Raw genomic sequence first — 22,118 nt, forward strand, 5'->3', positions numbered from 1 at the left:
ATATATTATAGAAAATGAAAAAAAAAGAATAATAAGATTAATACTACTGTATGAAGGAATTTTTCTTTTTCAACTTTTATATGCATTTGTATGGAAGAACACTGAAATCCGGTATTTTAAACTGACAGTTCCCAGGGAAAGCGTTGTCCGATTTGGTTTAAAATTACTATATCGTATTAAAATAGCAACAAATATCAGCTCCTTAAATTTCATTAATTTATCTTTACTTTTACCAAAACGTTCCTATGGGAGCTATAGGATATAGTTTCCTGATCCGAACGATTTTCATACTATATGTGCCTAGGATCAAATAATAACGATTGGTAAAGTTTCATGTCGATATCTCCAAAACTGACCGAGTTATTAATTAATGCCACAAAAACAGGTCAAAAACCCCATAGTGCACTGTCAACTTGCCACACATACACACCCGCACGCCCACATCCTCTTGAAATGTTTCGGCAAAAATATCTCCAGTCCCTCCACTCCTCCACAGGGGAGGTTCTTCGAAATCCGACAGAACAGACAAAAAAAAACCAAGTCAGACATTAAGCCAAATGAAAGTCGTTTGCATGGGACAGCTGAGTCCCCAGATCCGAACACCCTGGGATGCCCTGGGATGGCCTTTAGGGCCAGATTTCCGGACATTGCCGCCTCGGCCCTGGGGCAAAGTTGTCTTGCATTTTAAACAAACGACATTCCATTATTTGGGCTTACGGGTAGACGAAAACTTTCCTTACACACTCGTATCTCAAGGGCGTAGGGTTGGGTCTTGAGGACCAAGGACTGAGAACGTTGCTTGCCAAAAATTTGTTTTCAGTCTGCTCGGATAAATTTTCGCAAAGATTTATCTTAATGGTTATTTATTCTGGAGATTGACAGCGGCATTTTGCAAAATATTCTCAACAGAAGCTAAGAAACTAAGGCTTTAAAAGAAGTTTAAATATTCATACACTATTACTTGATGTCCTATAAGATTTTATTTATGCAGTTCTAGCTCTAGAGAGCTCTAGATATTAATAGAACTGAAGAATATATTTAAAACTGCATTGTTGCCTGTAGAAAGCTTTTATATATTTTTAGTTAAATATATAAACTCTATAATAGACCACAAACTTTCTGAACTCTATGCATAAAATTTATTGAAACTCACCTGAAGATGATCCAGCAGGGTCTCGAGACCCCGATCGCTGATCGAAGAGCAGCGCAGGCTGAGCGAATGGACGTGCTTGGAGGCGAGCGGGAAGGAGTGGACCACATCCAGGGCATCCTCGTCGGAGGCCCCCACCAGCCCGAGGGCGTGGAAGCCCCGCCGGATGAGCGAGTTGTAGAGCTTGCTGCGATCGCAGCCGGGCATCTGGCGGAGTTCGCGGCACTGGAGGGTCGGCAGCAGGCCGCTCCAGTAGCGTGGACTACGGTACAGTGTGTCCCGCCACTTGACGCACACCTGGGCCAGGACTCGGCGCTCGTACGGCGAGAAGTACTGGAAGAAGCGGCTCAGAAAGCGATCGTCCAGCATCAGGGACTCGATGCTGTGGATGGGCGGCGGGTGGAGCTGGTGCTGCAGGATTAGCGGGGACTGGTTAACGCCCATGCTGCCGTATGGGTGATGCAGGTGAGGATTGGGAAGTTGTTTTCGCAACTGCAGTGGCGTTCCCCCAGTGCCACCCCCGCCGGCGGCAGCCTTTTGCGCCGCCACCATGCCCATTGTGCTGAAAGTGGGTGATCCTGGGCCGACGCCACCGCCCGGTATGGTTATGTTCATCTGCTTGGCAATCGACTTGACCGTGGGAGTGGGCGGCGCTCCCAGGGGCATGCCCGTGGGCGGGGCTGGACCCACCATTACATGGTGGTTGGAGTTGATCAGCGTGGAGGCCTGTAGTTGGTGGTGTTGCTGCTGCAGCTGTTGTTGCTGCTGTTGTTGCTGTTGCTGCTGTTGTTGCAGGAGATGGTGAGTGGAGTTGGGCACCTGCGACTGAGCACTGGACAAGGACATGCCGCCTGGACTAGGACTACTGCCCCGGGAGGGTTTGTCAGGTGTCTGGGGAGGATTCGCATTGCTGGTGGGCGCTGTGGCAGCTGTAGCACCTGCCGACGCAGTGGAATTGGAGGAGCTATTGGAACCCGATCCGGAATTGGAGTTGGAATTGTTGCCACCGCCGCACAGGGCGTTCGTCACCCGCTCCATCACCGACGTCTTGCCACTGGGCGCAGGAGCAGCGGCGGTGGTTCCAGTGGTGGAGGCCGCGTCGCCAGAGCCACTCCCGCTGTGGTGGTGTTTCGAGCGCAACCCCAGCCCGTTGATGCGCTTGGACAGTTCGGCGGAGGCCCGCTCGACCACGCCCTGCGCCGAGATCGATGACATGGTGTGCTGGAACAGATTCACCTTGCCCAGGTGGAGAAGCCTTCGGGAAAAGCTTTCTTCTACTCGTCTCTCCCTCTAATTTTGACGTAATGTTTGGAGGTTTTTTGGTGGCTTTTCACTTATCCTTTACATTCCGTGTTGCTCTAATCATTGTCGGTCTTTTTTTAATTGCTAATTAGCGAGGTTTAACTGTAAGGATAAGAAATGTAAGAAAGAGGTTAGTTATTGGAGTAATTGGAGGTAATAGAAGTTCATTATACAAATAAAACTAAACAACCTAGGGTCGTAAAGCAAATTTCTAGGAATAAGGAACCTATGAGGTTCCTTACCATCAATATTACAAAAAATGGATACTAGAAAGTTCTAAAAGTTTTCCCTTTTAAACCGAAATGGTCTTCTTTTTTTTTTAACAAAAAGCCATCAAAAAGCACTCTACTTCTTTTATAAGGACAACTGCAATTACATGATTTGTGGGAAATTTCCGAGCGTAGTTTTTGCCGAGTTTGTCACTTCATGTCAACGATTTCTTTGGGTCCTGCCCCATTTTCAAAAACTTGCAACATTCGCGTGGCTCGTCATATAAACAGAAAAAAACACAAAAAACCAAAAATGCCAAAAAACGAACAGATTTATGGCACACTTTCGTAAAACTGGCGTGCCGGCCATAACCTCCGACCTCGATTTTATTTCCTTCTGCGACTTGTTGTGGTTGCAAAAAGTTCACCGATAAGCCAAAACAATGTATGTTCTAGCTGAAAAATGCGACCAAACTAAGCCAAGGTAGTGCGCCGCCAACCAGTGCATTGGCTTTTTGGTTTGCAATTCAAGTCCGGAAGTTGTAAGTCCTGCAAAAGTTGGGTGGAGCCAGTGGTCCTTGGGGTTCTTGTTACTCAAAGACTACCAATTGGATAACTGCAGTTTAGGCTGCTGTATATTTACTTTTTAAGGCGAATAAGTTATCTCAAGGATAAACTAAACCCCTTTATCCTTAGGCACATGATAAGAAACCTAAAAGCTCAATTAAATAAGTAATTGGTCAATTGTGGAAGGTCAGAATTCAATTGCCATAAATACGCGGATGCGTCAGAGCTTATTTGTGAAGGAAACGGACTTGGATCTCAAGGTAAGCCTTTGGAGGCTGTTATCTTTGCTCCGCCCGGCTGCATAGCATCCTTCGGCCTTATCCTTGCCGCTGACTGAGCAGGCTGAGTGCCTCAATCTCAGGCTTAAATATCGCATTCTTCGCTGTCTTTCGCCGGGGGCCTTCCGCTTGGACGTGCGCCCAAACAATAGGGGCGCCCAGGGACCCCTAGAGGGCGTGGTAGATTGTCTCCGACCAGGCTTTGTCTGTCATTTCCGCTTGGTACAAAAGGGGAATGTTACTATCCATATATAAATGGTCCATCTAGATATAGATAGATATCCATTCAATTTATCAACTTTAAAGGAAACATTACTCTTTGGAAAAGGTTTAATAACTTTTAATCGAAAAAATATTTATATTATTGTTTAAATTATCAGATTCCCTATAGAGTATGCCACCAATCGACTTGTGGCAAGTCAGAGACTCCTTTCCGCTGCCTTTTATTGTCGAGATTTGATTGTGCGACAAATGCAAATACAAATTTTGTGCACGACATGGCCGAATGTTGGCATTATCCTGCCAGATTTCCACAGACCTTGCCGTCTGCCTTCCAAAAGTTACACAATCCCAATTGACTTTACCGAAAGTGGGCAGGTCCTGGTGGATTCTCAATTGGATTACTTGAAGTGGAAGCGAGTGTCTCGATGGTTGAGTGAAAATTGGCTTGATAATTTCATAAATCACAGTGTCTGCTAAGGGTAACCTTTAATTTTTCTAATTTACAATATGGTTCAAATAGCTAATTATTTAAAGATATATAGTATTGCACAACTTAAAACTATCTAGCAACTCTAAGATAGTTAGACCCAATGTTTCACAAATTTGCAGAGCTTTCAAGAGCAATTAAGTTTGGCAAGCAAAGTGCAGCAACATTTTTGCTCTTTCCTAAAATGTTTAATTAAAAGCTAAGTAATTTGATTAATATTCCGGAAAGTGCATTTCACCCCACCTCGTGCAACACCCTCCTGGGGCATGCAACTACAATTTTGGCAAAACTTTAGTTTGGCGAGCTACAGAGAGAGAAAAGTTAGGCACTACTTAACTATAAGAGGATTTAAAATAATAATACAGACTCCTAAGTACATTTTATAAATATTTCATTAGGTTTTTTAATTTTTTCATTTTTTAAAATAGTTAACAAGCATTTTTGTTTTTTTTCTAAACCAAAATATGTAGCATACTGGGAGGCGCAGCTGGCTGTAAATATGGGTCTTTTTATGAGAGAGTGTGCGTGGTTTGAGGGTTGGATTTTGTGGGTGGTTGGGTGGTTGCCTCGGCTGCTTAGTTTGAGTGGTTGGTGGAGCATGGAGCGTGTCTGCCTGCTAGTGTACTTCGCTTTTGTTCGCCCTCCGCTTTATGCGCATTTTCCGCAGCTTGGCTCCGTGTCTATTTTTGGAGTTGGTTTGAGTTCGAGTTCGGGTTCGCGTGCTTATTGGATTTTCCCAGCCAACACACCCCCTCCCCCCAAACACCCTAACTCTGTACGGGCTCTGTGTCAGGGCCTGTTCCACATTCCACTCCGCCCAGGAGCCCTGCAGCCCGGGTACACAGGTCCGGGTCCGGGGTCTCAGTCCCGGGTTCAAGCCCAAGTCCGTGTATTCGTGTAACAGTATCGATTTTCGTCCCGTTGTTTTCATGCCCGTTTAGCACTCCGCTCTTGATTCTCCGTCCATTCAAAACAAAACAAAAATCGGAGACGGAGACGAATACGGAGACTCACATGAAAATAGTAACCATCCCGGATAGCGAATGTCAATATTTTTCCTCTGTTTCCCGCCCAAGTTCACGTCTCTCTGTTGTTTTCCATCATCAGCTGGAAGGGAAAATGTGTAACACCTCACCGGGATGGCCAACAGAATGTGGCTAACAAAACACGAGTGCTGCAATAATGTTGCATAGTGCTCATGGGGGGATGAAAGTTTCCCCGGAATAATTATCAGAACAGTTAGTGACCCTTGGGGGGTTCCATTAAAGTGAAATTAAATCATCATTAAACTGTTTTCATCTCACAAAAGATGTGTAATTGCAACACAAATGTCACCTTGAACTTGAGGTATAGAAATCGTTTTTTTTTTCCTTCTACTCAATTATGATTTTTATATAAATAAAAGACACTCAAAGTCTGTCGTCTTTAGATTAAGCCTAACAGGTTGTTAAAACTTATAGAGCTTGATGAAACATTGAAAAGGATTTCATAAGCTTAAATATGGATTCTAAAAATCTAGTATTTCTGAAGTTCTTAGCTTATAGACCTAAAAAAACTAGATACCTTAAGGCTTATAGAAAGCTTAAGTTCTATTACCGTAAAGCAAAAATCTAAAATGTATCACTCCTCTTTCGAAATATAAACTAATTATCTCAATCAAGGCTGACCCATATGGTAAATGCATTATTTCCAATGGCTCGAATGATTATCCCTTTATCCAGCAATATCTACCATATGCAATGGAACCCCATAGAATGTCCAGGTCATTCCCAAACCCAGTCACGAATCCCATCTTGAATCCTTGCCGTACGTCAGTGCTCGTTTCTGGGTCACTATGCAACTTTGACCTGATTTGTGGAGTAGGCCGTCCCCTATTGCATATATACACACATTCGCACTATATATAGTACCACCACAAGTACATATTTAACGACAATATTAAACAGTTTTCATAGTGCTGGAGGGGTTATGCAAAGTAGTCCGTAAAGAAATCCGCAAATCAATGAGCCCAATTAAGCTCCAGCGAGAGGACGCGCCAGGATGTCTAAGACCATTATTGTGATTATGTCCATGTCGCTAGTTGGGGGGTGGTATGACATCACAGACAACAACTGGACCCAGACCCCGTCCACCCCCTGGGGGCGGTTAGCGACCGGCTCTCTACATTCGGGGGTGAGCCGTTGAGTTTTCAAATTAGAGGGTGAAACAAGCTAACATTAAATCACGTGCAACCATCGGAAAAACCCAATATTTTCAGTCGCTTTTTTTGTTTTTAATTTTTTAATTTAGTTATGAAAAAAATAGGAGATAAATCCTCCTAAAAACGAACCTTTTTTTCTACTTGTTTCTTTATATAATGCTTGAACTCTGTGTCTAGCACAATAAAAATCAATTTGGCAAAAGTTGCGGCGCCGCGTTCTACCAATTTCTCTTTGTGTTTCTCGTGGCTATCCCCCGCAGTGGGAAAAACAAACGCACGGAAAACACAGAACCGCCGAAAGAAAACACACGCGAACGGAAAACCAAAGCCGCAAAAGGAAACTGCTGCCCCGTCTTGCAGCAGCTCGAGAAGCTCGACAAAATTGCAGTATAAACGTTCCGCCAACTGAACAAAACAAAAACGCTGTGCGCTGCCTGGCAGCCCGTCGCTTTTGTCGCCTGTAATTGTTTTTGTGGCCGCCGTGGAAAATGGTCGAGCGGAAAAGCGAGAAAACCGAGCGTTAGCGGGCACGACTCAAAATTCAAACTGCAAGCGGATGCCAGCCAGCGAAAGTGGGAAAGCCTGTTTTCCTCGAAAGCATTTGCAGAACGCCGAGAAAGTTTCCGAGTGAGGGTGAGAGAGCCTGCGCATTGCTATACACTCTTTCACTATCCCTCTCGCGAGTGAAAGCTTTTCCCCCATGGACGTGGTTCTCGGGGGGATTGCTGCTTTGTTTTATGGAGTAGCGTCCCACTATTTCGCGCTACAGCCGTGACCATTCTGGATTTCTCTCCCGGATCCTGCGCAATGTGGTTTTCTGCAAGGTAAACAAGCTCAGGTGAAAACCCACCCAGCCTAGAGTGGAGTTTCCCAAAGCGTCTCTTCTTCTGATCGCCCGTGGGTGTTCACGTGCGGCAGAAAGCACTGAAAAATATATATTTTTTTTTACATTTTTTAGGAATATAAATACATTTTTAGGAATATAAATATATCTATTTTTCTACTTTTATAAAGTAAGAAATAGAAAGTCTCTAACTTGCAGAAACTTTGATTGGACATTAGTTTTATAAACTTCTTAAAATAAATACCCTTAGACTTGAATAAAATGGTAAATATTTTTTGCTTATTTTATAAAATAACTAAAATCTTTAGTAAAATTTCTATTTACCAAAAGTCTTTGCATTTAATTTGAATTAATATTTGCTTTTCAGCTTTATTGAGGGCTTTGCATATGAGCACTTTGAGCGGTGTTTGCTTTGAAATGGCTTTGAACGCACAAATAAGTGAAAATAATCCAACAAGTCGTTGTCTCTGGCCGCCGTTTTCTTTGTTTATCCGGGCGAAGTACTTAATATTTCATGCTCCGCTGTCTACGGTCGTCTATTTTTTAATACGAACCACTCCTTACGTTCGAGTGCATTCCGCTGTAATCCCCCAGAACGAGGCTCGCTCCCACAGAGCCACAAAAAGAGACAAAAGCGTAGGGGGACCACCGTACTGGGGTCAGGGATCAGAGGGCATTTGGAGTGCAGACACGACTACTTGTGTGTTTATTTGGCAGCTGACTTCTTTCTCTGTCCCCTATAAAATTAAGAATGCCAAGTTTGTTTAATGAGATAATCGGCTGGTTTTGGGTTACAAATCAAATTATATAAAAGGATAACACAAACACATTGAATAGAAGTTACCCATTAAATGAAGGTGGCTGAAATGCGCGAATGCTATCAATATGTTTTAAGCCAATATTCTAATTTGCAATCATAATATATACAGGATTTCAAATGTGCCGCCATCATAAATATCCCCGAATATGGTGTGGTAACACTGTTTTTAAGAAAATAATTTAAAAACGCGCGCTTTTCAACACTAATGCTCTGTAATATTGTTGCCATCACTAATTTCAATAAAAACATACGCTGTGGCGGCGGAAATTTAGTTTCTCCTAGAAAAGCTGGGAAAACTACTGCAATAGAAAGCTGATAAGCTACAAAAATCCTATGAGTTGATATAGGCTCTACAAAAAATTCGTCTGTGCGAAGGGTTGTTGTGCCCTGCATCATTCACCAGCTCTGGTAAGTCGCGTGGTTATCACCTTGGTTGGTATTGCTAATTCGCCAAATATATCCAGCAGATTAGTTCATGATGTCGTCGACCTCGGCAGCTGCTTCCAACACAGGTCCCTCAAAACCAGAGGTTCGCTACCTAACCGAAGTGCCAAGCAGCCTGAAGCAACTGGCTCGCCTCGTAGTGAGAGGTTTCTACTCCCTGGAAGATGCTCTAATCATAGATATGCTGGTGCGAAATCCCTGTATGAAGGAGGATGACATTGGAGAACTGCTGCGGTTTGAAAAGAAGCAGCTTCGAGCAAGGATCACCACACTGAAAACCGACAAGTTCATCCAGATTCGTCTGAAAATGGAAACAGGGCCCGATGGAAAGGCTCAAAAGGTTAACTACTTTTTTATCAACTACAAGACCTTTGTGAACGTGGTAAAATACAAGTTGGATCTGATGCGTAAGCGCATGGAGACAGAGGAGCGAGACGCCACCAGTCGGGCCAGCTTTAAGTGTTCCATGTGCTCCAAGACGTTTACAGACCTTGAAGCAGATCAGCTTTTCGACATGGCCACGCTGGAGTTTCGATGCACATATTGCGGCAGCTCTGTGGAGGAGGACAGTGCTGCCATGCCCAAGAAGGACTCGCGACTTCTGCTAGCACATTTCAATGAGCAGCTCCAGCCTCTTTACGACCTACTTCAGGAAGTTGAAGGCATTAAGTTAGCGCCTGAAGTGCTTGAACCGGAGCCCGTGGACCTCGATACGATAAGAGGGCTGACGAAGCCTAACTCGATGCGACCGGATAGCATGCAATGGTCGGGAGAGGCCACGAGAAACCAAGGCTTTGCCGTGGAGGAAACTCGGGTGGATGTTACCATAGGCGGCGACGATACGGCGGACTCTGTTGTAGAACGCAAATCCCGTCCGATTTGGATGACGGAGAGCACTGTGATAACCGACGTGGATACCACCGATGGCAGCGGAACACAGGATGTGGCGCAATCCAGCGGATCCGGACATAGAAACCGAAAGGAGAATGAGGACATAATGTCAGTACTGCTGCAGCACGAAAAGCAACCAGGCCAAAAGGAGCCGCACATGAAGGGCATGCGTAATAACACCTCGAACGCCAACTCTAGCGATTCCAGTGATGATGAAAAGGATATCGACAACGCCAAGATTCGTAAGCTCATTACTTTAACTCCAGTTCCAACTTACTATTAATTATCTCTTTTAGCGGACGTCGATTTTGATACGTACATGAATTCAGATTCCGGAGAGGACGACGACGATGTGCCCACTGTACTGGTGGCTGGACGGCCACATCCCCTCGACCAGCTAGACGACAACCTGATAGCCCAGATGACGGCCCAGGAAAAAGAGAATTACATACACGTCTACCAGCAACATTACAGCCACATATACGATTGAGGGAATGCTCCTATTATTGTTCACCTTTCCCCGAAGAACCCCATTTAACAAATAGAATAAATCTAATTGTAAGTTATCCACTAATTTCAAAATACTTGTACAAACGAATTGCATATAAAACGGGAACATATACAAAAGTGTGAATATCTAGATTCTAGATCTTGAGAGAATTCAAATAGTCACGCGGAAAAGCCCACATCGTGAAAAGCACGAGCTTCGCGTGTAGAGCAAACATCCCATCTCTAGCTCCTCCAATCAGCTGTTCATCCTATTAAGCTTATTTTTAAGTTTATTTCTGTTGTACTCGCTTTAATCCGACCGGTCTGGCGCCTCAATATAATAATAGTCGGTGGGCGTACACAGTTCACTAGTTAATTGTTGGTGCGCCTCTTTCGGACAGATAATAAAAATTCGTAAACAAACGACTGGCAGGGAAAAAACAAACAAACATGCTGACACTCAGCTTTTAGTCGGTCGCCGCCAGTCCAGTCGCAATCATTCGGGTTTGTGCTGCTCGCCTTACCGGCCGCTGGTTACGAGTGTGCGGTTATAGCATTGTCTATTATACAAAAAATAATGCAAGATATGTCAATTTAAAAGGCGTTTTGTTCATCTGCCTAGAAGAGAGTGCTACCGACCGACCGGCTGTCGGCAATTCGAGGCGGCAAAGGTGCTGATTCAACAAATTCCAATTGGAAGACGAGAAACGTGATCGCGCCCACAAACACCAATTCAAAAGCATAAACACACGTTTCTCGCCTGTCTGGGCATTTGTGAATGAATCGCCAGGGGCTACAGAACTGTATATAGTATTGATATTCGCGACTATTAGGAAAAATGAAGGCCACCATCGATAAGGAGCTGCTGCCGATGAAGGCGCACTACTTTCTGTTCAATGCCGGTAAGTTGGCGCACCTGCCGAGCACCTGCCCATTTTCCCCGCCCCCCAAAAGAAAGTCATTAATGTAAGTACCGGGCATCGCTTACATCAGCCGATAAGCGCAAAAGCCAAGGTGCCACACGCACGTGCCATCGGGGGTTAAAAAACCATTTGGCCCACATTCTGCCTCACTTGAAATTGCAGTGTTTCGATTTTGGACTCGGTATAGTCCGTTAAACTGAACTCCGGAGTATGGACAAAGAGCAGATAAGAACAGGGGCCTAAATATAATCGAGCTATGTAAATAATACATAGACTAGAGATAAGCTAATACAACCCGTTTTGGGTTATGACTTCCACCGAACGATGCAGCATTTCGTTCTCAATTGTTATGATTACAGCAATTAAATTAAATAAATTATTAAGAATAGATACTCTTCTATGCATTTAACTGAAATCTATATATAGACGAGTGCGAATGCATGAAAAAATCTTTGGGGTCTAATTAATTGACCGATTAATTCTCTTATGAATCGTTCTGTGTTAAGATTTCCATTCAATTAAGCTCTACAATCAATTTAATTACAAGTCTGAGCATCTCATGTCTGTGGCTTTAATTCTTAAAAACTTATCAATAAAAACCCCAATTCAAATGAATTTAAATCACAAAAATTGAAGTTTTTTATAAGAAAAATATGTGACTAAGATTTAGATTTAAAATGAGGCAACAATATAGTCATAAACTTAAGAATTGGTTTAGCTGCTAGCACAGATAAGGTTCTCCTAAAATAGTTTATGAAGCTCCGTGACTAAACAATTCTTGTTTTTGAAAAATGGGCAAACCAGTAAGACAGCTTGTGTCAGAAATGGTCAAAGGTTAAGCCAAACCCCCTCCCCCTTTGACTCCACGCTGAAACTCATCAAAAGCTAAGACGTGCCGACAAGAAAGCCACTTTCAGCAATTAAATGGGCTGTTGCTTAGGTTAGGTTCTTTTCAGGGCTATCTATTCCACATTTGCTTATCGGCGAATGGGAAAACACCCACTCAAATATGGACTATCATGTTCTATCACTGTCTATACACACTAGCGAATGAATCCAATGGATTTCCCAGATAATATTGTTTACATTTGTATGGTTTTCATTTTCCAGGCACTGCTCCAGTCGTACCCTTCATGCCCACCCTCGCCGGCCAGCTGGGATACTCCCCCGCGGTGGTGGGCACCATGTACATGATACTGCCCATCATTGGAATGATGGCGAAGCCCCTCTTTGGCTACCTTGCAGACCGGTGAGCAACTATCTTATCTATAAAGTAGTTTTCCAATATGCCAATTAGATTAGCTTTTATCTTTAATTACATAGTTTTTTAATAATTAATTTTAAATAATTTTTGATTTAAGATTCCATCGCCATCGATCCTTGTTTCTGGGTGGACAAGTCCTCACTGGCATCGCCTTTTTTCTAATCATGTTCGTGCCATCTCTGGAGCAGCCCCTGCCCAAGGTGGAATTCCATTGCCATGCGGGTGTCTCGGAAGTGCGCTTCTGCTCCGATTATGGGGATTGTGTTGAGATGAATCTGGAGAAATACTATGGCAACAGGACACTAAGTTGCGATCTGCATTGCGAGGCCCAGCCCTCCATATGGGACACTGTGTGCCAGGATTGGCTGCAGAACAAGACGGAAAACTGCGCCAGTAACCGCACGAATCCTTTCCTGGACATCGGCACTAGTATTAATATGCAGCACATTGTTGAGATGAGTAGGTGCCTGTACTTCATGATACCCCACGATCGCGGTGAGGTGGGTGGCCAGAATGTGACGATGAATTGCCCGGCTTACCTGAAAACGAACTGCACCATGGACTGTCGGGAGGATTATATCAAGGGTCTGCTGGCCGAGAACGCGGTGATTAATACTCGGACGGCTATGGGAATGCCCCAGTTCTGGTTCTTCTTCGGGATGCTCATATTCAGCTGGATCGGCATGGCAGTGGTTGTCAGTATTGGCGACGCCATCTGCTTCGGCATTCTCGGGGATCGCCATCATCTGTACGGCAAGCAGCGTTTGTGCGGCTCCCTCGGCTGGGGAGTGTTCGCCCTGCTGGCTGGAGTCCTTGTGGACAACATGTCGCGGGGAGAAGTCAACAAGAACTACACGGTTGTGTTCTGGATGGCTCTCATCATTATGGGCTTTGACGTGTTTGCCTCCTCCAAGCTGAAGGTAAACTGATTTATTTCAAGGTAATGAATCCTTGTTAAAGACTTTCATTTGTCTCCACAGCATGTTCAAACTCATTTGTCTTCCAACATCCTGAAAGATGTGGGTCAAATGTTCCTATCGCTGCGCTGTGTAATCTTTTTCCTGTGGTGCGTGGCCATTGGACTGGGCACGGCCCTGATCTGGAACTTCCTCTTCATTTACCTGGAGCAGTTGGACAAGGAGCTGGAGGGATGCGACAGCTCGATGAAAACCCTAGAGGGTCTGGTTATGGGCATTCAGTGCTTCGGAGGAGAACTTCCGTTTTTCTTCCTGTCTGGATGGATTCTTAAGCGGATCGGTCATGTCAATGCCATGAGCCTGGTGCTCTTTGGGTTCGGAGTGCGTTTCATTCTGTACTCGATGCTGCAGAACCCTTGGTATATCCTGCCCATCGAGCTGCTCAATGGAGTGACTTTTGGCATCTTCTACGCCACCATGGCCTCCTATGCGAGCATTGTGGCTCCACCGGGCACAGAGGCCACCATGCAGGTGGGTCAAATGATATTAATGGTAATGTTTAATATTTATTTTATTCTTTATAATCTTTATTAGAGTCTGGTGGGTGCCATTTTTGAGGGCGTTGGCGTGTCCATGGGCAGCTTGATCGGAGGACTGCTCTTCGAGTCCGTTTCCGCTCGCACCACCTTCGAGATCTTTGGGATTGGAGCGTTCATCCTGTTTGTGGTGCACGTGTGCGTGCAAATGTATCTGCAGCGCAATGGCAGCACCGATGAAAACGGTAAGGGTAGGGTCTCTTCGGCCTCCGCTTCCGCTTCCGTCTCAGCCACAGCCCCCACATCCTCGTCCGTGGAGTCAGCCAAGCCAAAAGAAATTGACAATAAAGATGCTGACGGGTTCCGGGATGTTGACTTGAGTTGATGCAGACCAAATTTCCCCAACCCGAAGCTTTTTTTTTTACTTAATTAACAATGAAGTCGTTAGATCCATGCATTTAAAGAAGTATTAAGTATGGAAGTATAGAATCCTCTATACTACAATATATAGACAGGCCTATGTGCTTACCACATTGAATGATTGCCAGAAACATTTAGATATTAGTATCCAACAGATATTAAAAGCGACAGAAACTATCTAGAATATAGGTGCCTCTAAAGTATGACCTCTGATATACAATGGAAATGAATTTAAAAATAATCCACTTTTTTTCCCTGAACCCCATCGAGTTTTGTAATAAATAAACGGAAACGCTGATAATCTAATCTTTCTTGTGTATGATACTGATATTGAATAATATCAGGTGAAATCTCTTGTTCAACGAATAAAAATAGAAACTATGAAATATTCCATTACTGTTTTGTAAATCTAAGTTTAAATTTATAATTTATTTTATTTGTTTCTTGAAATATCTCCAAATTATTGACTAACCGTTCTGAATATTTTTAGGCACTGTCAAGTATTTCGCACCGACAGATGCAATGCACATGCTGAATGATCAGGAATATAGTAGAGTTAGCTAAGCGATGCTTGACCGCATCCACCACCCACACCACCAACAATCAAGTAACCAATCACCAATGAACCAACCAGAGACCACGCTTCTACTCTTCAAACGATCGAGGCTCTTCAACATCTATCCCAACTCGACGCTGCATGACGAACCAAACGTTTTTTCTATACATACATACCTGTATTGTAAATGTGCTTTAATTTAGAAGTAGTCTTTAACTTAGAATCCCACACAAAATCTCACATACACCTCACATACCTTGTGCATTCTTCGTGCATGTTACCTGTTCCTCATTTACCTTTAAATTGAGTTTGCCAACCAAAATGTTTATAGAATCTCAAGTGCAACCGGCTGTTTGCATGCTTTACAAATATTTACAAACAACTTTTACCATGAATTTCAGTTTAAACAAGCCGCGTTGCCTTGATATAATCTTTTTTTTCTTCTTCTCATAATTTTAATGCCATATTTATAGTGCATTTATTGGTAGATATCTGTATTCGATTGGCTTCCTACTGCTGGGTGCATGTATCCTTCGCTGAAACATCTCTTAAGTATTTTACTTAATTATATACAAAATACAATGTAACAATGTTTTCCAACCTATCGCAGGCATACGATACTCAACTCTTAAATAATATTATTGTATTATTACTATATTGTTCAACTATTGTTTGTATTAAGTTGTTAGCTAGTTGTTAACGGGAATCCCAATGTAAATGCAGTCCTCCACTGCTCCACTGCTGCGACTACTGGCCGCCGATGAGCGACTCCTCGTGGTGTTGCCTGTCGAGTTTCCGCTGGTAATCGCGCTGCTTGCAGGTCGCCACGTTCGCGGCTCGTTTCTGTAATCAGCAATTAAAAGATAATAAATGTTTAAATCAAGCATGCATGGGTTTTTTTTTTTTTGTTGCTTTTAATGTTTTTACTACACCTCTTGTGTGCCTTTATGCATCCATAAACAAATTCTTTTCCAACTTACCTTCAAGTCTTTGGTGCGCTGGTAGATGCTTTGCATTTCCTTTTTGATTTTTATCAGCTTATCTTTGTATCGCCTCACATCGTTCATCTGAAACAACCAATTTTGGTGTCTTACTTTGTATTTTACAACTTTAAGTAACTTTGTATCGCTGTTTAACAGCAGATTAGATTAGGACACTAGACCATTTGCCTACAGTCACTGATAAGAGGCCACAAGTTGGCCAACTTAATTGGCTTAACGCTTTTACCCTTAAGCTTACTGTGGTATTGTGCCTTATGGAATGGCCCTAATTGGGCGACATTATTGATTGTCATGAACTGGTTGAGGTAATGAAATAAAGTCAAGAGAGAGTGGATTTCAGGTGAAGCTCTCTAACAGCTTGTCTCGGTAACGTAAATTAATGTCTAGAGATTTTTGTAATTTTTTTATAATTCTTTTTACCTAATAAACATTCGTATAAAGAAACCTTAAGGCAAATGAATATTTAATAAAACATTTAAAAGGCTTAAGATTTTCCATTGAAAGAAAATGAATTCAAGATTTATGGATCAGATAATTCAATACCTACCATGTCATTTAGCTTGGCCACTTCACTGCAGTCCAACTTGTACTTCTCCTTGGACAGGTCAATGTAGATCTTGTTCTGCCTTCCACTGAAATGAATTGGACTTCATATTGAGCTACACAACCTAGGAAAGAATCATAATACGTACATGAGCTCCCTAAGCTGGACTCGCACATGACCTAGCGGGGGTTCAGCGATTTGCAAAACCCCAGCGGACAATTGCAAAGAGGCTAAGCTGCAATCTATATCCTGGTGCTTGGAGGAGGTTGTAGTTTCGGTGCTCAATTTCGGTGATGTCTTTGGGGAGTGGGTGCTTGCAAGATCCACATTTGATTCTGCCGGTTCAGGCAGCTCATTAAGGACACTGGGAAGCAAAATGGGAGTCTTACAATTATGAAACTATATTAAAAGTATATTTACCTATCAATATTGCTGCTTTTCAACATAATAACACAAAATGATAAGGGAAAATAAAATAAACAATAATGTTTATGCTGCAACAGCTGATTGAAAAGTGTTGAAAAACGTTTTTATATTTTATACGTTTTTATTTTAATTTTTCTATAAAAAGTTTTGATGGCTTTAATATATTTTATAAAATAAAAAAATGTATTAAGGTTCCTGTTTTTTTAGGCAAAAAATATTTAATTGATATAAACTATATTATATTGTTTTAATGGTTTAGCCAATACACGAACCAACTACTACTTTTCTTACTAGCTTAAGTTAAAACCGCCTATTAATTTGAAAAATTAATTGTACTTATAAATTAATAACAACTAATTGGATTTAACTAAAACTACTTATATTTTATACTTAGAAAACGGGTTAAAAAACTATGTTATAGCTTTTACTTTAAATTTGTTTTTCGAACAGACTGCAAAAGCTTAAAAAACCGAAAGCCCAAAATCCTTGTACCTCGAACCCTTTTATTTTTTCTACTGATTTGCTATTAGTATAGTATAGTAAATTTAATAAATTAATACATTTAATTTATTGTTTCGTGTCTGATGTTTCTTTCTAATAGTTTTATTTCTAATTTTAAGTTGGACAGAATAGTTTTATTAATCATTTTATATTCGAAAGCAAGTATAAATGAAGAATAATATTAAATTATTTCCTAATCGATAATACTATTCTAATTTTAGGCACTATATTTTAAAACTAAAACTTAGAGATTTCAAGTAAAACAAAAAATGGGAAAAAACCTCTTACATATGTATGCCATGCAGACATTACAGCTTAGGTAAAAATCCGGAAATTTCTTTTGTTACCTTCTTATCCTCACCTTTTCCTGGCTATCAACTCGAGTACTTTTCCCGAAAAACGACATTCCCTGCAGATTTTGTTAGTCCCGCGGTTATCTTTCCAGGAAAATTTTTGGGTAATCGCGGTTCGGTCATTTTCGCCAAGGTCAAAGTCATTAGTCTGGGAAGAGGGACCTGTAATAGATATTGAAAATCTCGTTTACCTGGCTTACTATAAAAACTATTGGTCGTCCCACAATCGATCTGCACTGCTAGCTGAGTTCTCCGATGGACAACATCTATCTCTGGCCGACGGCAGCTACTGCCCACTGGGAACCGAATGAGGTCCTATGGAACCAGAGAATCGGATGTCGAGGACCACTGGACACATCGTGGAACCAATTCCGGAGAAGAAAAATCCAATACTCGACGGCAGCAGTGTCAGCAACATAGCGAATTTAAACAATTGTAAATTCTAGTTAAATCTATAGCTCAATTGTATATTTTAGTTAATCAAATTGTACATATACATATCATAATTGTATCTATAGTAGTTAGCCAATTTCAAATAGTACAATTGTATATATACATAGAATAACCAATTTTTAGCCCAATTGTATAGTCAAATTTAATAGTCAATTCAATAGTTCAATTGTATATATTCTTAGCCAATTATATAGTCAAATTTTTAGTTAAAATTTTAGTACAAATGTACATAATATATCTAGCTAATATTTATTTAAAAGAAAATGGAAAATTATGTATATTCTAAATATACGTGATATTTTTGCAATAAAATTCAATTTACAAAAACCAAAAAAAAAAAATGTTTTTAATTTTATAACAAAGAAAAATTACAGCAAAATCTCCAGTCATTTTGAAACCCCTTTCCAAAAATTTAGTTTATTTTTGTGAAAAATTCGAATATTCAAATAATAGTTATACCTTCTTTTTAACTTTAATATCTTTTAAAAAATCTGTAGGTCTTAAGAGATTTTATTAATATCAATGTTTGATTTCAAAACTATGAATTAAATGAAACTTCCCACAATCTACCACCTTTTCAAGAGGCACAATAAATATTTGTTTTAAAGTTTGTTTTAAACATTCTTTTAATGTTAAAAATTGTGTACATTGTTGCAGTCAATATAACAATTGCATATCTCTGTTGAAAATAAAACTAGTAACTAATACTAGATGATATTGCGAAAGGGGAAATTATGAACCTATCTGTGATGAACTAAAAAGATGTTCTAAACTTTAAACTTAAATACCAGATTTGTACTAACTAAATTAGTAGATAGGCAATTATGTATATTTGGTCAGACGATCGATACATATAATCATTGTCACGTGGCAGATCGTTTGAGATGGAGGGCTTTTTAGTGTGGTGGAAGCATAGCTAACAGTTTTCTTATCCCTTTTTAAAGTCCAGAATATCGGCCAGTGCCGCCGACTTGCCGGAGTCGTCCTTCTCCAGCTCAGCACGGGTGCAACGCCCACAGCAATCCGCCGAAGGCTTGTTCTCGCATTCTCCCAGCGCCGGTGGCTTAAAGTTGGGAGTCCAGGGACCCAGGCTACCGCTGGCGTAAAAGTCCATCGGATAGGCATTGGTGCGGGGCGATGAGTTGTGAGGCGTCCATTCGACATCTCCCAAAACCACAGAAAGCTCGTAGGGATTAAGAAGCGGCTGAGTGAAGGCGGAGCCCCAGTCAATCGAGAGTCGGGGGCATGCGATCTGAACAAAGGCGTCAATGTCTGCGAAAAGAGCCAGCTTCTGAGGGAAGATCTCCGACAGCAAAATAGTAGTCGTTTCAATGCCCTTTGCATGCAGTCGTTTCTCTAAAAACCGATGAACCCGTGAGCTGCCTTGGCGACCCAGTGTGCCTAAAATGATACCAATGCGTCGAGCCTTCTTAGATCGCTGCACGGCATCCAATCGAAGGTCCTGCATAGCTCTGTGATCATACTCTTCTATGGTGAATTTTTTTTCGTACGGATCGTACTTGTAGGACTGCAAGGAAATAAAAGAAATTATAGATATGACCTGCTTCAGATTATAAGAAGCTCACATACCTTTAGAAGCGGGTTCGCAATCATGGCGGATTCAAGATGAAAGCGCCCGTCTCCTAGATAAATGATCATTTTGGTCGTCTCGGGCAGTTGGGGCGAGGTGCAGCCGAGAATCTCACCCGGACTCAATGGCTTGGCCTGAGGAACTATCACATCATAGCCGGCTGCCTTAAGCTCCGTGGATGCAGCCTGGAGAGTGGTCACAAACTGGATTGTGCTGACCAGTGCTATCTGGCCCACATCTGGCCGAAAGTTTAGCTTCACCGAATCAAGGAAATGCAGCGGGTCAATTTTAATGTCCACAAAAATGTAAAGAACCTTGATGCCGCATGTCTGGTCCACAGGAATGAGGCAGCTGTGCCCGTAATGGACAAGAAGGTCAGCTCCCAAGGCCTGGGCCGTGTAGTCATCTACACAGCAAGCTCCGTAGGTGACGTCGCCCATGATGACAGTGTCGGCAGTGGTAAAGCGCTCCACGATATCGCTTATAACCATGGCGTACATGAGCAAGCCCTCCGGCAGCTGCAGAGCCACTCGCTTGGCCTTCATTTCCCTTATGCGCCAGATCGTCTTGTGCAGCTCAAAGTTATAGTTCGAGGGCAGGCGGTCGATGGCCTGCTGTAGCAACGGGTCATCGAGCAGCTCCTGGGGAATCCTGTTGATCCTTGCCTTCGGCTTGAATACTTTCTTGGGCCTGGCCCGTACCACAACCACATCACTGCTTTCGACTGTGGAAGCCGGTATGTTACTAGTGGGTTGGATCACGTCCAACATGGTGCTGTAATTAAAGAAAGGAAAGCAGATAAAGTTATATTTTTGTTGTTAAACAAAATAGAGAATATACTTTGATGTATCAGAAGTTTTGACTCAGAACCCTAAGTGATTGGCAACTTTACTTGAATCTATGATAATTTATTTATGCTAACACATTCACAAAATAAACAATAAACAAAGAGACACCACCAAAACGCATCGATGATGCCTCCGATGACTTGAATGGTGTACGTGACTGACGGAAGAACTGGAATGGAACCGGCAAGGACCGGCCCCTTGCATTTCAGCAAACCGGAAAAGTAAACCCCAAATATTATAATTAGCACAGGCCAGATGGGTGAATCACAGGTGTGGGACGACCTCGCTTTGTTGTGGGGAGGCACTTTCAATTTGAAGCGGCGCCAAGGTCTCGATTGGCAATAAACTCAACCCAGAACCAATTAGAGTTCTGTTTTGCAATTAAAACGCAATCAGAATATGGCAATGAACACACATAATTGTTTTTTTTTATTTAAAAGTATGTAATTGGTTTATAAGAATCGGAAATAATTAAAAGATTTGTTTTTAATTCAAGAAATTCAAGTAACTTTACAGATAAAAACTTTGTTTTGAATACTGAATGATTTCTATTGAAAAAAATAAATATTTAAAAACTCAGCACTGTTTATTTTAGTTATTGGTTTTTAGAAAATATGTAGTTCAAGTAATCATTTCAACTATCTTTCACTGCTCTTGTCTTACCTGATTTAAATTCACAAAATAAATTATTTAATAAGAGCTATTGTTTTGGGATCGTTCGACACCTTTATCAGTTGGACGTTAGACGCCTACTGACTTCGGGGGTTGCGATTTGGCTGCTGCACAGAAATTGGTCACTGAACTTTCCGAAGTGTTGCGCCATTGATAACTGTGTCTGAGTCACGTAGGCCGCACACCGTGCAACATGAAACGGGTGCATTACCTTCTTTTCTCTACCTGGTCTTAGCAGTTATCTATCTTAAAAACACCTTGAATTCGATCAAATCTGTATTGGCATTATTTTGAATTATTTGTTTCCCTATCTAGCACCTTTACAATGAATTAGTTTGCTTTTAGTCGGATATTCTTCTACAGACATGTACTCTGTAGGCGAGTGTAATTTTGGCAATAGATTGTTTATATTGATTGCGTTTGTTAACACACTTTTTTTTATTTATCACTCTGTTTTATATAGAGACTATAATTTGACATACTATCAAATAATTTACTTACGAATTTAATATTTAATATTTTTGTTAAAAGTTCAAAAATTGTTGACCGTCCAACCGCGTGTGAAAGTTAAATTAATTTGACAAACAGCTGTTCGATTGACAGATGGTCTTGCAGATAGTTTAAATATCGATTATTTTATTTCTTGGTTGTTGCAAAATTATTGTTTAAGTTTATTAAATATTATGATTCAATTTATGCGTGACGGTTCAAATATTTAAAAACTTATAATTCTGTTGCGTTGGAAAATATATCGATAGAACTATCGCATGCGTAACAGTGTTGAAAGTTTTTTTGAAAAAAAAGAAAGAAGAGGGGTAACTTAAAAAAATTTGAATTTACGAATTTCTCAATTTTTTTCAATAGCTCCATACAATTTTCTCCATTTTTGGCCCTTCCGATTGCCATAGCTCCTAGGATTAACATCGGATCGGGAAAATGTATACATTTCTGTGATTGCAGCTCCGAGTAGGTTAAAGCCTCAAACAAAACCTTCCTAAAATACCGTTTTTAAATTTTTCGAATTTTTAATTTTTTATTTTCTCCATATATCACGCCAGTTTTTATCCGATTCTTGAGCGGGATACATTAAACGATTTCTAGACCGATTCTCTATCAATCTGCATCAAAATCTAGCAACGAAATATTTTTTCGATTTTTTGAAAAATTTTCTGATGGATCCCCTTCAAATATCGGGAAAGTGCATGGAAGC

At 41.5% G+C, this 22,118-nt stretch overlaps 5 protein-coding genes across 11 annotated transcripts in view; 2 read left to right on the forward strand and 3 right to left on the reverse strand.

Moving 5' to 3' along the window:
* The window catches only part of LOC108120800 (F-box/LRR-repeat protein 16), a 28,184-nt gene extending 21,211 nt beyond the window's left edge, over window positions 1-6,973 (reverse strand). The window contains exons 1-2 of one of the 2 annotated variants that reach the window (XM_070279880.1): window positions 6,545-6,973; window positions 1,154-2,554 (exon numbers count right to left, since the gene is read on the reverse strand). In XM_070279880.1, coding sequence (XP_070135981.1) covers window positions 1,154-2,365 — 1,212 coding nt within the window. In that variant the 5' untranslated portion in view covers window positions 2,366-2,554; window positions 6,545-6,973. Of the gene's footprint in view, window positions 1-1,153; window positions 2,555-6,544 lie in introns of those variants that run through there. The other variant, XM_017234611.3, reaches the window with a different exon arrangement.
* A 1,321-nt stretch (window positions 6,974-8,294) lies between these two features.
* Window positions 8,295-12,071, forward strand: TfIIEalpha (transcription factor IIEalpha). 3 transcript variants are annotated; one of them, XR_011442696.1, is made up of 4 exons: window positions 8,295-8,487; window positions 8,547-9,656; window positions 9,711-9,972; window positions 11,937-12,071. XR_011442696.1 is itself a non-coding variant. In XM_070279723.1 (3 exons), exons 2-3 carry the CDS (start codon window positions 8,555-8,557, stop codon window positions 9,902-9,904), a joined length of 1,296 nt encoding a protein of 431 aa, XP_070135824.1. In that variant the 5' UTR covers window positions 8,295-8,487; window positions 8,544-8,554; the 3' UTR covers window positions 9,905-10,041. The 3 variants fall into 3 exon arrangements, 2 of the variants coding, with proteins under 2 accessions (XP_070135824.1, XP_017095253.1); XM_070279723.1 differs by lacking the exon at window positions 11,937-12,071 and having other exon boundaries at window positions 8,544-9,656; window positions 9,711-10,041; XM_017239764.3 differs by lacking the exon at window positions 11,937-12,071 and having other exon boundaries at window positions 9,711-10,041.
* Window positions 10,167-15,403, forward strand: Sugb (Sugar baby). 2 transcript variants are annotated; one of them, XM_017239763.3, is made up of 6 exons: window positions 10,167-10,805; window positions 11,937-12,075; window positions 12,188-13,010; window positions 13,071-13,538; window positions 13,602-13,788; window positions 14,454-15,403. In XM_017239763.3, the coding sequence occupies exons 1-6, from the start codon at window positions 10,742-10,744 to the stop codon at window positions 14,525-14,527; spliced, it is 1,755 nt and encodes a 584-aa protein (XP_017095252.2). In that variant the 5' UTR covers window positions 10,167-10,741; the 3' UTR covers window positions 14,528-15,403. The 2 variants fall into 2 exon arrangements, with proteins under 2 accessions (XP_017095252.2, XP_017095251.2); XM_017239762.3 differs by lacking the exon at window positions 14,454-15,403 and having other exon boundaries at window positions 13,602-14,202.
* Window positions 15,148-16,566, reverse strand: Pldn (biogenesis of lysosomal organelles complex 1 subunit pallidin). Its single transcript, XM_017239765.2, has 5 exons — window positions 16,485-16,566; window positions 16,213-16,428; window positions 16,068-16,152; window positions 15,500-15,586; window positions 15,148-15,362 (listed from the first exon to the last, which is right to left on the reverse strand). The coding sequence occupies exons 1-5, from the start codon at window positions 16,508-16,510 to the stop codon at window positions 15,267-15,269; spliced, it is 510 nt and encodes a 169-aa protein (XP_017095254.2). The 5' UTR covers window positions 16,511-16,566; the 3' UTR covers window positions 15,148-15,266.
* A 1,827-nt stretch (window positions 16,567-18,393) lies between these two features.
* On the reverse strand, window positions 18,394-21,563 carry Dph1 (diphthamide biosynthesis 1). Of its 3 annotated transcripts, none has more exons than XM_017239784.3 (3): window positions 21,410-21,563; window positions 19,388-20,162; window positions 18,394-19,325 (listed from the first exon to the last, which is right to left on the reverse strand). In XM_017239784.3, exons 2-3 carry the CDS (start codon window positions 20,156-20,158, stop codon window positions 18,726-18,728), a joined length of 1,371 nt encoding a protein of 456 aa, XP_017095273.2. In that variant the 5' UTR covers window positions 20,159-20,162; window positions 21,410-21,563; the 3' UTR covers window positions 18,394-18,725. The 3 variants fall into 3 exon arrangements, with proteins under 3 accessions (XP_017095273.2, XP_070136106.1, XP_070136107.1); XM_070280005.1 differs by lacking the exon at window positions 21,410-21,563 and adding an exon at window positions 20,900-21,033; XM_070280006.1 differs by lacking the exon at window positions 21,410-21,563 and adding an exon at window positions 20,229-20,290.
* Window positions 21,564-22,118: the final 555 nt, after the last annotated feature.

Source organism: Drosophila bipectinata, chromosome 3L, assembly GCF_030179905.1.
Source record: "Drosophila bipectinata strain 14024-0381.07 chromosome 3L, DbipHiC1v2, whole genome shotgun sequence".
Taxonomy (NCBI): domain Eukaryota; kingdom Metazoa; phylum Arthropoda; class Insecta; order Diptera; family Drosophilidae; genus Drosophila; species Drosophila bipectinata.

Excerpts from the sequence above, each read along its gene's own strand:
- Dph1 (XM_017239784.3), bottom strand. The coding sequence starts at position 20,158 with ATGTTGGACGTGATCCAACCCACTAGTAACATACCGGCTTCCACAGTC. Across the intron at positions 19,326-19,387 it reads TTGCGAACCCGCTTCTAAAG|TCCTACAAGTACGATCCGTA; the intron begins GTATGTGAGCTT and ends ATTTCCTTGCAG.
- TfIIEalpha (XM_070279723.1), top strand. The coding sequence starts at position 8,555 with ATGATGTCGTCGACCTCGGCAGCTGCTTCCAACACAGGTCCCTCAAAA. Across the intron at positions 9,657-9,710 it reads TATCGACAACGCCAAGATTC|CGGACGTCGATTTTGATACG; the intron begins GTAAGCTCATTA and ends TATCTCTTTTAG.
- Sugb (XM_017239762.3), top strand. The coding sequence starts at position 10,742 with ATGAAGGCCACCATCGATAAGGAGCTGCTGCCGATGAAGGCGCACTAC. Across the intron at positions 13,011-13,070 it reads TTGCCTCCTCCAAGCTGAAG|CATGTTCAAACTCATTTGTC; the intron begins GTAAACTGATTT and ends TTGTCTCCACAG. Across the intron at positions 13,539-13,601 it reads GCACAGAGGCCACCATGCAG|AGTCTGGTGGGTGCCATTTT; the intron begins GTGGGTCAAATG and ends AATCTTTATTAG.
- Pldn (XM_017239765.2), bottom strand. The coding sequence starts at position 16,510 with ATGTTGAAAAGCAGCAATATTGATAG. Across the intron at positions 16,429-16,484 it reads AAAAGCAGCAATATTGATAG|TGTCCTTAATGAGCTGCCTG; the intron begins GTAAATATACTT and ends TTTGCTTCCCAG. Across the intron at positions 15,587-16,067 it reads TGGCCAAGCTAAATGACATG|ATGAACGATGTGAGGCGATA; the intron begins GTAGGTATTGAA and ends TGGTTGTTTCAG.